Source organism: Rhea americana, unplaced genomic scaffold, assembly GCF_003343005.1.
Source record: "Rhea americana isolate MKP2758 unplaced genomic scaffold, rheAme1 scaffold_151, whole genome shotgun sequence".
Taxonomy (NCBI): Eukaryota; Metazoa; Chordata; class Aves; order Rheiformes; family Rheidae; genus Rhea; species Rhea americana.
In genome coordinates, this window is record NW_028185606.1 from 942183 (window position 1) to 957253 (window position 15071).

The 15071-nt window shown below is 38.0% G+C and overlaps 1 protein-coding gene and 1 non-coding gene across 2 annotated transcripts in view; one reads left to right on the forward strand and one right to left on the reverse strand.

Moving 5' to 3' along the window:
• The window catches only part of COP1 (COP1 E3 ubiquitin ligase), a 139918-nt gene that overhangs the window by 25576 nt on the left and 99271 nt on the right, over positions 1-15071 (forward strand). The window contains exons 9-11 of the mRNA XM_085299692.1: positions 7147-7206; positions 9058-9134; positions 14136-14193. Coding sequence (XP_085155818.1) covers positions 7147-7206; positions 9058-9134; positions 14136-14193 — 195 coding nt within the window. The remainder of the gene's footprint in view (positions 1-7146; positions 7207-9057; positions 9135-14135; positions 14194-15071) is intronic.
• TRNAS-ACU (transfer RNA serine (anticodon ACU)) lies at positions 2067-2142 on the reverse strand. The gene has a single exon. It is a non-coding gene; the product is annotated as a tRNA-Ser (tRNA).

The window sequence follows — 15071 nt, forward strand, 5'->3', positions numbered from 1 at the left end:
ATGCACAGTTAACAGAATGTACACTTCCAGTTCTTTGATCCAGCAGGCTCTTGTGTTGAAATCAAAGATTCAAGGACCTTAGAAAGTCAAGTTAAATAACAAAATACTTGTCGTCTTTTCTAATTTTCAAGGGAAGCCAAATACAACAACCTGTGACTTCTAAATTCTTATTTTAATGACACTCTTTTAGTGCTGTTAATGCTTTTAATTTTATTGTATTTACATCTATTTGGTTACATAAATATTGCTGAAATATTAATTCAATGTTTACTTTTAAATAGTCACACATTCTTTCAACTTAAACAGTTTGAAAGAGATCTGATAACATCAGCTAATACAAAAATTTCTACCCACTTCTATATTTGGAGATATACCTATCTGCATAGATACAGATATATTTAAAAAAAAAAAAAAAAAGCATACAAACTTTTGTCAAGATTTGAGTGTTACCAAATGATGCTGGRCCAGACCATTCTTATGTATATGTCCCAAAACCTTTTGAGCTCGACTACCTAGTGGAGTGTCTGTTGTGTGTTTCTGTTAAGTAGCACRCTTCCTTATCAGAGGAGCTTAACAAATAGTATCACAAATCAAGTTATATGACATAGGAGTTGTACTCCTTACCAGCATTTATGTTTCTCCTGGCACCTTTCACTTCACTTTCACCTTTTGTGGGGCTTTTTCATTTTAATAATGTCACATCAAGTATTTTGTAGGTAAGAAATGAGACCTTTTCCGTGTCAGCTAAATGCAAGGAGGCTGTTTTCGGCAGGGAAGTGTTGTGAATCAGAGGAATAATCCTGGAGTGTTCCACTGCTTTTCTGTGCTGAGTGCCTGCTCAGCCTCTCAGAAYCGTCATCTTTCCTGCTGCCTCAAAAGCACATATTTATCCAAATGTCTTCACTTACTCCATATCATGAAGATGTTAACCCCTCTATTTTTAGTATTTAGTTACTGTGGAATAATCACAGGAATTAGAAGCATGAATTCTCCAGGGTTGTCATTAGCTTGTGTTAATCTCTTTACCTGTCACACCTTATTGTTCTGTACATGCACTCATGGATGGACTAATGAGTAGAAAAGAGTGTTGACAAAGAGGTGACAAAACTAGAAATCAGTCATGCTCTTATGTTGTCATACAGTCTTTATTGCATTCCAGGACTYCTGATGTTATAGCTATAGTAATCTTTCCTATCTATTGTACTTAAATAACTGGTATTTTAAGCTACTTGATGAGAAACATGAGTGCTGACTGCAGTAGTAAGCCAAGGATACAGCTAATATAGGAGCAACAAGCTAGAGGCTTTAATATGCACGTCAGTGTGGAGTCTGCTTAATGTAATGGAGAATTTTTGCCAAATAAACATAGGTGGCGAGCTAATACTAGAAGTGATGTAGCATATACAGTAATGTATTAAACTCTGAAGCAATTTATATTTTTTAATGTAATCTTGAAACCCATTTATAGTAGCACTTGGTCATACTAAAGTTCTGTAATTCTGAAAACAAAATCTTTAAGCCTTTGCAGGGAGCAGGGGAGACTTGGAAGGCATGAGGACAGACAGACATGTAAATCACTAAAGCAAGGTTTTTTCCTGCCCTCTTTTGGTATCCAGCCAGTTCTGTTCTGACAAGACTCACAGGCTGTCTTGTCTTCCCCACCCTTTCCACTGTGTCTTTCCTTTTCAACAGTTTCAAAACAAAGGTGTGGTGGTTTTTCTCYTTTTTTCCTTCTAAATGGAACAGTTCTCGAATAGTTTTTGTCTCTCGTTTTAAATAAGTGATTTATCTCCTTTGGAGGAAGGACTAAACCAGAGAGAAGAAACATTCCTTACAAATGTGTTGTATATATGGCCAGCCTATGTATCTAGAAGACTTGAGTTCCAAAACTGACCCRTCAAATTAACTTGAGGCAGCACAAGTATTCTTACCTTCGTTTTAAAAGAAGCCTTGCATCTTTTTTCACTCATGCAAAGACTTTATGCCATGTATGACATCAAATTCATAGAATCATAGAATGATAAGGTTGGAAAGGACCTCTGGAGATCATCTAGTCCAACTGTCAGCGTAGCCTATACGGGGATTGAACCCGYGACCTTGGCATTAGTAGCACCACGCTCTAACCAGCTAAGCTAAACCTACCATTTATTAACACTTCAAAAAATAAGTGAGATTTGCAATTAATATAAAAGGCTTTAAACTCTGAAGATGGCTTTCTTGCTGTTTTTGTACTGTATGTTATAGCAGGCTCTGTGTCAGAGGCAGTGGAAGGAAAAATCTGGAACAGACAAGGCTTTCAACTGGTTTCCAGAGCAAGAAATTAATYTCTTTCTCTGTAAAGCTGTAGTTAAAGTATTGAGCTCTATGAAAAGACATTAATTTCCTTGGATACCCTTAGGAGAGGTTTCACTATTGATAGACTTAGGTTTACAGTTCAGCTTATTACAGCAGTAGTTGATGGAAGAACAAGAATACATAAGAGGAGGTAATGTTGGATAAAGTTATGGGGGAGGAATGTAGATACTGTCCATAGACTGCCTGATTTATCCTCCTCAGCAGAGGAGAGACTAGTTTTCACAATGAACACACATCACAACGAGAACAAGGAAGAAGATGCTGCCTAAGCGATGGTCTCCTCCTGTTTTCTTGAAACCTGCAGAGTATATTGTGATGAATGCTTTTGGATAAGAGCCTTTTCAAAGTATCTGCCTGAATAACTTGCATCTCTTGCTATTTCGAAGGCACGGATCCAAAAGTTTTATTTAAGCCTCTAAGTGAGATTTGTTTGTGATTTCACCATATTTTTTTTATGRAATAACTTTTACTGTTCTTTGCTTGTACTTCTTCTGAAATTGGAAAGACAGTTGGTCAAGTGTTTTCAACCTTTCCTCCCTTTTATTTCATTTTTTTTTTTATTATTATTATTATTATTTTGGCTAAGCCTTTCTAGGCCATTTCTGTGGCACTGGGAAGTTCTTCTTGGCCTTGGCCTGAGTGATAGTTTCCTGGATTATCAGAATGAATAAATGAGTCTCTTGCCTCAAGCAATTAAGAGAAGTGCCAGGTTCACCATGAACAATACTGATGTAGTGACAGCTTTTATTTTTTGTAAACATTTAAAACTGGCACCAGGAGATGCAGTCGGGATTGCTTTTTTGTCTGTTCTGTGCAAACATAAAGGATGAAGTCACTGCCTTCGGGGGCCCTCAATCCAGGAAAAACAGGAAGCATAAGGGTGAAAATTGAGTACTGTGCACAGCTATGTTTTGAAGTAGATAGTTGAAATCAAGTTCTGACTGTGTCCTGCTGTTCAGTGTTTATATCCCTGTTCCCTGTTTAGGTTTCTGTGCAGAAGGTCAGTACCGTGTTGGGGGGAGTGGGGAGTATCTGGGCTCTAGCTCTGGGTAGCTTTCACCATAGGATTTCACTTCCTCCRAATGGTCCAGGACAGACAGTTATCTTTAGAGGGCTTGTTGTATGTGTGTCTAGACAGTCTCAGACTCAGACCAGAGCATCTGGAGGGGACAGTCATTGATCTGAAAGGGATGTGAATGTGAAAGCTTATTCAAGAAGAAAACTGAGAGCCTAGAGCCTACCTTTCCCTACTGTGGTAGCTTATCTTCTGTAGCTACTGAGGATAAGTTTCTCTTTTTGACTATTGCTTTCATTTCCTGTTTTGACCTCTTGCCACTAGTCTCTCTTTGAACAAGAGTTGCCTGTGATTGTGCACCTCAGGTTCAGCAAYCTCTAAAAAGACTGAATTTGAAAGRGCGATGTTCTACTGCCCTTATTGGAAGTGTTTAAGACTGCTGGCTGGGGGTGGGAGTGAAGGTGCCTGTTCACACCGGGGTATTGTGCAGCTGGTTCTCCAAGTAAGATTCTCACTGCCCTCGAAGCTCTTTGCTGTGAATGTTGCTTAGCACAGATTAGCTCTGAGCTGCAGCGTGGGCTTGCTTTTTCAGAGTGACATGCGCTTCTGATATTGGAGATCTTCCTGGTCTGTTACAGTTCTTGACTTGTCCTCTGAGATCTCTTTTTCCAGAGGTGATAAAAACATATGCTATTTTGAGCCTCTTCCTTTTTTTGTGTGTATGTATTTGTGTGTCACTTAAAATCAGAGCCTTCTATGCCTCTTGTGTATTATTCACAGTGGAGTTTAAATGACTAGGTTTGTTACGACTGCTGAATTGAAGCCTTGGCTATGTTGGCTGTGTCGGTTCTAGGAAAGCTTCTGTGTCTGAGAGAATTAATTTGTATTTTTGTTTTACTATAATCTTAAATATTAACTCTAAGTATTTTTGCTGACTTTAGATTAGTCTTACGAGTCTGATTCTGCCCATCACTGGGACAGGACTAGACTTGCTTTGCCTGCCCTGCAAAGAGTAGCACTCTTCCCATGAATCTGAATATACTGCAAAGACCGATTAACTCATTTAGCTTTTCTTAAGCCCCTCTCAATAGCTTGCAATTATAAATCAGTAGTCTAATTTTTCAGAGTTTAATTAGAATAAACATGGACTGATTTTAATATTTTTGGATAGACTAAAGCTGAACCATGATACATGCAAGCCAAGCTACAAAAAGTCTCGTGTGCAGAAATAAGTCATTTGATGCTAGCCGTACAAGAAAACTCTTCTAAAATAAGCATCTTGAATTTCAGTTAACTAGTTTGCCTAATTGGCTGCTTGATATTCAGCCAGCTGGTCAGCTTGTTCTTACCTATGAAGACTTCAGTGCCTTTGGAAATAACATCTCCAACCCATCCTTATGCGTTGCTGTTTTTTTTTTCTTTTAATGCCTTTGCCTTGATCTGCTCTTCCCCTTTGTGTGGGGGCCCTTGCGACTCATAAAGTCCGTGTTTTTCTGTTGCTGAAACATCCTGCTTTGATAATCTCTTCTGTTATGTTAAATAGCATTACTTTCCTTTTACCCTCCCAGCCTTTTCTGTAGTCTGACATCAAGGATTAGAATCATATTGTAACACCCCTTACCTAGGTTTAAAATTTGCTGCTAACTGTAAAGTGTAACTAGAAAGAAATATTAGCAACAGTAAATGAAGTCCCACATCTCATACTTCTGGCTTCATGCAATAGTTAATAAAMGCTGGCAAATAGTCTCTGCTCTTGTGCCTATAAAAAGGTCTTCACTTCATGTGATGGCAACAACTGTCAATTATTTTTCAGTCTTCTACTTGGACTGTGAGCCAGTACATTGTAGGAACTTATCTCCTTGCTATAATTTTGGAACTTCTAAGTGTGTTTTTGTTACTTTWTTTTTTTTTAATGGAATTTCTGAAAGTAGGAAACTAAGGGTATTTGGCTGCTAGAGCTGAACACTGCCAGGATACATGCTGTGTAAGTGTCACTTAGGTTTACCACTACTCTTGGAGGTACAGCACCACCTGCTATTCTTGCTGTAGGTTTTGCAAATGCAAAAGGAATTATCTGTTAAGGTTTAGTAGTTTGTAAGTTATCTGTGGCAGTCTAGTTTTAAACCATTAAACTTGTGTTTTCTATGCCTATAATTAAATACAAACTGAGAACCTCACAGTAGAGAGATTAGGATATAAATACAATGTCATCTTGTTCCAAGGAAAAAGAAGCGGTGTTTAAAAATGGGTGTGGACTCAGCAGTCCTTTCCTCTTCTGCGTTTGGAGACAAGTATTTTTTTAATTTTGAAAAGGTAAATTAAAATAGCAGATTATCTGATGCAGAGCCTACAGATAATTGGAACTGTGATCAGTAGTGGGTGTCTTACTGGTTGGATTTTTGAGGTTTGGGGGTTTTGAGGGTTTTTGTTTTGTTTAAACGAAATATCCTATCACTTGAAGGATCTGACATAAGCACACAAGGGAGTAAGTTTTTTGGGAGTGTTTTGCCAAATGTTCTTGGGAATATGTCATAGCTTTGGATTTGGACAACTTGACATTCCCATATAAATTCATAAGGACAAAAGTTTGCCTGACCTTTAAAGAATGTGTTGTGCATAATAAACTTTCAGTGGACTGGCCAACTTGATAACAACTACTGGTCAAAGACCTCAGTACTAGCTGTCTGTAGTGTTCAGTGTGAGTTAAGGTGAATCAAGTAGACGTTCAGATCTGTTTCTTCATTAGATTGGTGAATCTGAATCAAATATACGTTGAAGTTGGATTTTGCCTGCCTTCAGTGAAAAGGCACAAAGACAAGCCCACTGGTGAAGTCCAGGCTTAARGAGCTCTTACCTAGAGTAGAGTACGTGTATAGGCTGTGTGAGTGTTTTGATGGGACCTCTCCACTGAATGAGGGTGGGAATTAAGAGTTGATAAGCTCGTAAGGTGATACTCTTGCTTAGGAGTAAACAGTAATCACCAAATYTATAGCCTCGCAGTTGCATGAGATGAGTTGAGAAAAGTTACCAACTGACTGCAAAGTAATTGCAAAAACCTGAAAAATAGCATGTGTGACACAGAACACGAAGGGCGTGCTGGCTGGGGAGAGGGGGAGAAAGGCCCCTTCTCTCCCTTGCAGTGGCAGCCCTCAGTCAAGATTGACTGGAGCCTATGGTATAATCCAAGGTAAGTCTTGTACCTGCCATCTGATGTTTATTTGGTGCCAGGAGCAAATCTCTCCATGGCCATAAGTGTTTTTGTCCATCTGGGAACATTTTACTTTAAATTGGCAGTTGGCATGATTAACTGCTGGCAAGAGGAAATAATGTTCCCCTTTTGTAGCAGATTTTGACAACAAGACTGATGTTTTAGCGAAGCGCRTATCATGTTTCGTTAAAAGATAGTGATCACTGTCTCACTCATGATTGTTCTTTTTGTTGGTTTTCCTAACAATGTTCAATGTTTGTAAACAAGTTATAAATACTTGCATGGGAGGTGTTAGAGGAGCATAAATGTGTTACTTTGAAAAATGTAGATGTTTTTATGATTGATGTCAAAGTACATCACGTTCTTGCTTTGTACTGTTTCACAATTACAGCTTTGTCTTGAATGTAGTTAGTGCCCATCTATGTTTAATCTAAGCATATAAATTTCTTGCAGCATGACTTTTTTGCTATTTAAGATAGTTAAGGTTTCTCTCTGAAAAAATCTTAATTTATCTTGGTCACAGTGCAGTGCATACTGGTTAAGATTTCTGCTGTTCTCTTATCCACAGCAATTGGAGCAGATCCAGAAGGAGCTAAGTGTGCTGGAAGAGGATATTAAGCGAGTAGAGGTGAGGTACCTAGACGTTGTTCCAACTCCAGCAATTTTTCATTTCCATCAAGCTGTCTGCTTGCTATGGGGCTGCTCTGTTAAATTTATGGGATTTGCTTTGGTAATGGGAAAATGAACAGATGATGGTCTGTCTTTAATTCGTATCATTTAGTTGATGTGTGCAAGTTGCAGGTTGGTAAGAGAGGGCATCATTAAAACCTAGCTCTTAAATAATCATATTTTTCATTTTTTTTATGTTGGTAGCAAGTATAATTGCCTAAAGTCAACAGCCAGCATATTGATCATAATTTACAATTTTTGTGAGTTGCATTAGTCTCTAACCATCTGCACAGCCTGTCTAAGACTAAGCAACATGCCACTCTTAAAATGGAGATGTATCAGGGGTGCACAACAGAGCAGTAAGGCACACACTGGGTAAGAACAGAACTGATTCTCACTGTGCTGCATATCAAAACGGATACAATCTGCTACCTCCTGATGCAGCTCTGATGCCTTAGTGATAGGGATCTCTTCAGATTTTCACTAAGAGTTATTCTCCAAGTATTTTTAAACCCATCCTGCTGCCCTTATTTGGTTCTTAAATTCCTCCTTGGTYTTTTCCTCTAATCATTCTCATGTTCTGATCCAGAAATAAGAAACTGCATTGAATTCTGCCACCTTTTAAAACAGCTTTCTTAAAGTTCCTTGGGAACCAGCTTGCATTGCCCACAAACCTGACTTCTAGATTTCTTGATTTACTTACAATTTATATGTACTGATGCATTATCAAAATATAAATAGGACTGGCAACTGCAGGAATTTCCTTTCAGCTGGTAGCTGTGCAAATTGTAACTTGATAGACAAAAGCAGGTTTCAGACAGACTTTCCTGAAATTTTTCTCAGCTTCTTGGGAAATAATATGCCTTAACATGTTTCCCTGAGATTTCTAAAATAGAACTCCTTTACATCTCGGAGAAGCTATTCCCAGAGCTGTGGGATCCCTTGGAGAATATCTAGCGACTTGCTTTTCTGCTCTTCAATCAGGCAGTTCAGCTGGCTGTAACTGGGGTACATACCTAGTGTGTGACAGTGACCTTTGTTTTGACCTTGAAAGCCTGGGATCTCTCTGTTACAAACACCTTACTTTCCAACTAACAGCTAATGGGCACCTAGTGGGAATTTAAAAGCACCAGTACTGTTGTCCTGGAACATTTTGCCCCCCTAACTAATGAGCTGCAGCATCCTGCATAGCTTCAATTTCTAAAATAGATTAAAGATACAGTCTCATAGCAGGCACACAGCAGTGATTTAGTCTGAAAATGACAAAGCCAAGTTTAACTGAAAAGTTTTCTTGTGCACCTGCCCTGCAGAAGACTGATAGATCCTCTTGAAAGTCTAGCATATAATACTGTTTTCACTCTGTTTCCTTCTGGCTTTTTATTTTTGCCTTGACCCGTATCCCACATTCCTCTACAGCTGTGAAGTCTGTTAGATAAAAGTTTGCGTGTATCTCAGAAGTGTGGTTACAGTTTGCTTGTTCTGCCATGTTTGAAGGAGGAGTTCAAATTCCTGGTAGTAGTTTAGAGACAACTGAATGCTAAATAAATCCATTGATTTTTGAAATACAGGCTCCAGAACTGTCTATTTCAGGGCAGAAAGCACTGTGACTGCAGGATTTCAGAAACCCAGTTGGGATGAGAATTAAAAAAGCATCAGGTAGAGAAAAGATTTCTAAGTCTAAGTGGGAGTCTAATGAATGTAGACAGACTTGGTTATGTACTTGAAAAAAATACTATGTAAATACTATTATTAAAAGGCACCTGCTGTTTATGTTTTGTCAGATTTGTTCTAACTTGGCTTTCTGTTTCAGGAGATGAGTGGCTTGTACTCTCCAGTCAGTGAGGATAGTACGGTGCCCCAGTTTGAAGCTCCCTCACCTTCACACAGGTACAGAGCTTGCAACTGCTCAGAACTTGGCTTTCAGACTATTCATATCGCACTATACTCTCTGGTCCATGCAATGGACAGAATACATAAAATATTTGCGTATTATCCATTTCTTATCTGGTGTGAATGTAGATAAGAACAAAGCAGGCAAAGAAAAAGCAACTGAGCGTACAGCTGAATAAAAGTCCACTGTAAACTAGATGCCATGGAAGGTTGATGGTTTTAAATGTAGAAGGATTAGTTAACTCAGATAATTAGCCTTTACTGTGATGTGAAATGTTACCATTATATATGTGTTCTATTTTCTGAATGTTATGCAAATATGCTTGGCCTAAAGCAAAGTCTAATTTTTGTATTATATCAGTGGCCTCTGACTTCTCCAGTAGGTATGAATGGTTAAAAGTACAGGTTCACAGGATCAGGATTTTAGATGTACACACTACTGGCTCTGTTTATCTGCTGCCTGCTTTGATTTAATGAAATGGCTTTCTATTTATGTATTGTAAATGTGGAGTTTTATCTGGAATACTGTGTAGTCTGGTTTATTGATGATAAAACTGTGGATACTACTTGTGTCCAAGTTGCATGTGCCAGGGTTTAAAGTGTTCTGCTTCTTTATTGCCATGTTTTTCAGTTGTCAGCAAGCTGATTTCAGAGAGCCAAGTTATAAGTCTAAATGTTCCTCTYTCTCCTAGCCCTTCCCAGTGTATTTTCCTAACACTAAAGTTCTCTAAACTGTCAATTTGTTACAAAAATTGTATTGGTACCTTTTCTGCAATTAACAACTCTAAACCTAGTAGGCCAGAAGTAAGAAAGAAGTAATCAAACTTCYTTCCCTAGAGAGATTTAGATACAGTGCTTTGGTAAGAAGCATAGTAATATTGTCTGGAAATTTTTATAAAGATACTGTTTGGACGCTGAGACCAGAGTCTGTCTTATTTCCATTAAGATCAGTTCGCCATTAGGGAAAGGACAGGAATATGGCAAAGATGGGAATAGCCTTTATTATTCTACTCTTTACTGTTTTACTGATTGTGTGTGTGTGTTTGAAGCTGTAATCTTGTCAGGTTCTACTAGTTTTTGGTTACTGCTGGTTAAATGGATTGCTTGTTGTTTCGTGTTACTGCTATTTGGGGAAAACTGAGCAGTGGTTGGATTGAATTTGTGCTCTGATGCAGCACTGTCATGTTAAGCACCATCTTCATTGTCTTCAGACCCTGAAGCTTTTCTCTTGTCCTTCTACCTCAGTAGAAATGTACCTCTTACTTGAGGCAAGKTAATAAGCTCTTCAAGAACTCTTAATTTCCAAAACCTAAAATAACTTTACAGCCCGAGAGTTTTGATGAGTGTCAAAATCTGTCTAACCTATGCTGGCTTTGGCCTGCCACAAATTCTTTAGTATTGCTTGATGTCTGTTTATTTCATGCCCTATGGCCATTCATTCTCAATTTTTGCTTTTGAAAATATAGTGTCCCAGATATTTTAGTGACTTTCAACTGATGTGCTTCATCTGTGGTCTGGTAGGTGACACCTGTGGGTTATGCACTGTGGCAGGTGCATTCAGAGACCAGGGAGTCTTTTCCTGACCTAATCCTCTTGTCTGGTTCAGTTTAGACCATGAACTTTTTTCCTTTTTTTTTTCTCTTGCATGATACAACACCAAGAATATGATACAACAGAAGTTTAAGGGTTTTTCTAGGGTATGTGGAGTTGCCTTTTTTTCTCAGCTGGAAAACCCTCTTTTCTATTCCTTAATGATACCGTTGCAGTAAGAAGTGGTCTTGCATTTTCTTTAGTCAACAAAAAAAAGCAGCATGTGAGGGAAGTCTATGGACAGGCCTCACTTGTTGCCTGACTTCTGTAGCCTCTACCTGTCTTACATTGACAGGAGATGTGTCCTTCCGTGCTTTGTGTACCAGACTTGAATTGTGTGGGCTCAGATTCCTGTAACTTCATGAAATTCATTTTCTTGTCAACGTTAAATATACAATTTGAGATATTCTACAGAACTTTGATTCCCCCCTTGGAAAGAGTGCTGCAGAAGAACTGACACAAGCTTTAAAATCAGCTGACTTTTCTAGTTGCATGTTAACTGAAACATTTAATCTGCAAAGTGCCTTTTAGAGATTCAGTGAACTAGTAAGAATTAAATGCAAACCTATTTGGAGATAACTTCATTTCCATGCTAAAATGTTATTAAAATTGCAGAGACTTTCAAACTTCCCTCTGAATTAAAATGGTATATTTAAATTGTTAACATACTTAACATCTTGCTAATGAATTGTAACATTTTATTAATGTGGTTCACAAATATTACAATGCTATCATAGTCCCATGCTGTGATTTTTTCTTTAAAAAAGAAACCTCTTTAGCCTTTGGTTTTAAAGTTCAAGAAGATAAAGTACTTTGGAATTTGCAGTTTTGTCTGGTCTCCGGTGACTTGCCCTTATTCATCTACTTTCTCTAAATTACAGGCTGCTTCATGAATTCTCTACTTTCTCATGTTTGTATTTTTTTTCCAGCATGAACATCTTCAATATGTGAAATTACTTGATGTGTTCTCATTCTTTGCCCATCCTTCGCGTAAGCCTCTTTAGCAAAAAAAAAAAAAAAAAACAAACAAATATGGCTATCGTATTCGTTCCATGCTCTGCTTCAAGGAACAAGTGTTTTCTCTTTTGTGCTTATACATCGCATGATGAAATATTAAATTGGGTAATAGTACAGCACTTGTTTACAGGATTATAGACTGCTGGGTTTGTGTACTAAATAGAGAGCAAGAAGGGAAGAATAGAGAAGAGAACAAATAGTTCTGTTTAGGGTTTTTTCCTGAACAGCCTCATGCTATTTTTGCTGTCAATAAATGGTGCAAACAGGAGATACAAGTAAGCATCTTTGTGATTAAATATCCAAGCAGTGATAACAATAACAAACTGCCATCCTAGTAGGAGTTCCTGGGGAAGGATTTTGATTTACGAATTAGCTGCTTGGTAACTTTGATTCAATTATTGAAATCCTAAGCTCCTTCCCTGCCGTTATTCTAACCCCCTCACCTTATGCCCTAGCCTGGTACCAGTATAGCAAATGCAGTTTTTAGTCTGCAAGTTGCTACATTGTTTTGTTGTTCCAGATTTTTTTAAAATATTCCATATTACTGTACCTGAATTTCCTAATTGTAGCTATTTTTAAAAGCTATATGAAAATCAGAAAATTGCAAAAGGTTTCCTCTATGTTCTTACTTGCTTCCTGTATTTTTTTTTAAAAAAAAAAAAAAAGGAAAACCTTCAAGCACGTGCCGTTTAGCTACAGGCACTGCACAAAAATGATTTCCAATTTGTATTCTGGTTAGAGAAATGACGTCCGTACATCACCAGACAACCTGCAGCAAAACGAGACTAGACACTATAAGTCTGTGTTCTGCTGTTAATTGCCGCTGTACCTGTCTCTAGTAATGGAGTACTCTTTCATTGCTTCCCAGCCACACATCTTATTCATGCTGTTCCCAGCAGGATCTGCTGTACGTGTTTCATTATTTCGTGTGACCACATTCTAATTTAAAGTTCATTGTCCCTGACCATGCTTGAAATGGCACTGCTGTTACTTCCTCTGCACTAGCTAGCAGCAAATGATGATTTTTATCTCTYGAATTTTCTTTGTTGCTTTTCTCCCACCTATAAGAGAATCCTAATTAATCTAATCTTAAAAATTAATCCCTAATATTTTAAAATTCTCTCTCATTGTCTTCAGTTTTTGCTTGCATCTACCTACCATGGAGCTTTAAAAAAAAAATAGAGAAATACTTAAGCACTGATACCACTCTTCGGTCCTTTTAGACTTATGGGTATCCTGACTAGCATTTCAGCCGCATCATTTGTCTTACTGGAATGTCAAGTCCATTCATCAGTTCTGGCAACCATTACACAAACATGAGTTGGTACAATTCTATCTTACAACACCAAAACCTATAACARTGTTTTGGCAGCTTTTTAAAGAAACCTACAGCTTTCCCAAGAAATCCRTAAGTCTAAGGCCACCTTGTAAGTAAAACTGACAGAGATGAAACTGGATAGTTTTCTGTCCAAGCCAAAGGACATAGCAGAAGTGAGTTAAAGGATAAAGGCTTTTAGGCACAAACCATGATGATATTTGCGATGTGTTTTCTGTAATTAGTAAAATGGTGTTCTTGTGTCCTAAAAGCTTTAGGTTTTTGAATGACACAGGTGTTACAATCTGGCTCCAGTGTTTTATTGGGATGGCTAATGTTTTGCTATATGTGCAAAAAAAAACAATCACCTGTTTGTATCAGTAAATCTTTTTGCAGTTTTGAAAGATGAATCTCTTGCATTTGCACATGTATGTTTTATGTTTTAAAAATACTGACTAAATTGCTGTATCATTGTAAATAACTACATAACTGTATATGGCTTAGCATTTTTTAGCCCTGTGTTTGAATTGGTTCTTTGAAACCAAACATAAAGAAAAGTGGAAGAATGTAATAGAAGTATTCTTGAAATATAATTCTGGCTGGCAGCATCTCTTGAATTTAATTCTGAACTTCATTATTTGTATCCAGGTTTTGCATGTCTTCAGAGATGTCTGGAACAGTAGCATTTTTCAGAAGCTGGTTTCTCTAGCATTTTTTTTTCCTTGTAATTCTCAAATGCCATGACATTAAATTTAAAGCTGTGTTATTTTCAAACTGTCTTACCCTGCATATTTCATAAAGAATACAGTTTTGCATTTTAATTTGGAATTATTAGATTGCACTAACATCAGTTATGTGACAGTAAGCAAAAACTTCGGGGGGGGGAGGGAAGATCCAAACGGTATTTCTTCTCTCCTTTCCTCCCAAATAACCAACCTTGTCTTTTGTGTCTGTAAAATGAATTTCAAGGGCAAGAATGCTGTTGGATGTAAAGAAGGGGTGAAAAAAGTAAGCTGAAAACGAAAAAGGATGGTTGTATAGTGATTTAAGCAGATGTTTCTTTTGATTTTTTGCAGTAGTATTATTGATTCCACGGAGTACAGCCAGCCTCCAGGCTTCAGTGGCAGTTCTCAGGTAAGGTATACCTGTGCACAGGGGGACAGGCGAGAGGGAATGTGAAGGTTAGGGAGAGGGTGCACACAGCTCCAGGATACCAATCATCTTGACTCTTCAAATCTAGCATGTTAACTGGCCATCTGAGCAAATTGGTTTTCTTTGATCATATCAATATGAACATTCATAAACACACATAGTCATTCCTACAGCAGTAGTCTTGACTCCAGTGTAGTGTGTTTAGACATGGGACTTAATTCCCAAAGCTGACCCTTTCAGGGGTGTGTTTTTTTTTTTTTTTTTTTTTTTTTTTTTTTGAGAGGCTACTCTAAAGAAGGAAGGGGTAAGTTTTGATGCTTCATTTCTTCTCCCAAATGAGTTAGGGTTGCATTGACACTTTGCAATGACTTAAAGCTTTGGATTAGTTTAACAGTTAAAAACACGAAATATTTGTTCTGCAAACATACAGTTGTCTTGAAGTGTGTCAGTGTGAGAGCCTTACTACCCTAAGCTATACTTCTTAATACTGTCTGTAAGTTCAGTATTCAGTGAAGCTGTTTGGCAGGCAGACTTCAAACTTGGTTTGATCTGCAGGGCCTCCTGAATGACAAACAGCACTGCTGTAGGATTATAGCTTAGGGTGGTTCAGCTGGGTTACGAAGGTGGCAGTGGTATCCAGCTCACAGCTTAAAAGGTCTAATGATTTTGAGTTAGACAACCTGTGGTTGCATGCTAACTAGTGCCCTGGCTCTCTGATAACGGGCACAACAAAGCATTAAACAATTGGTAAACTAACATGTAGAAGCGCTGTTGGATCTTGCTCGATAGAGTAATCGGTTTAAAGAAAATACACAAATTCTGGAATGATGTTTGTGCATGCAGGTGTCTTGTTCTGCAGC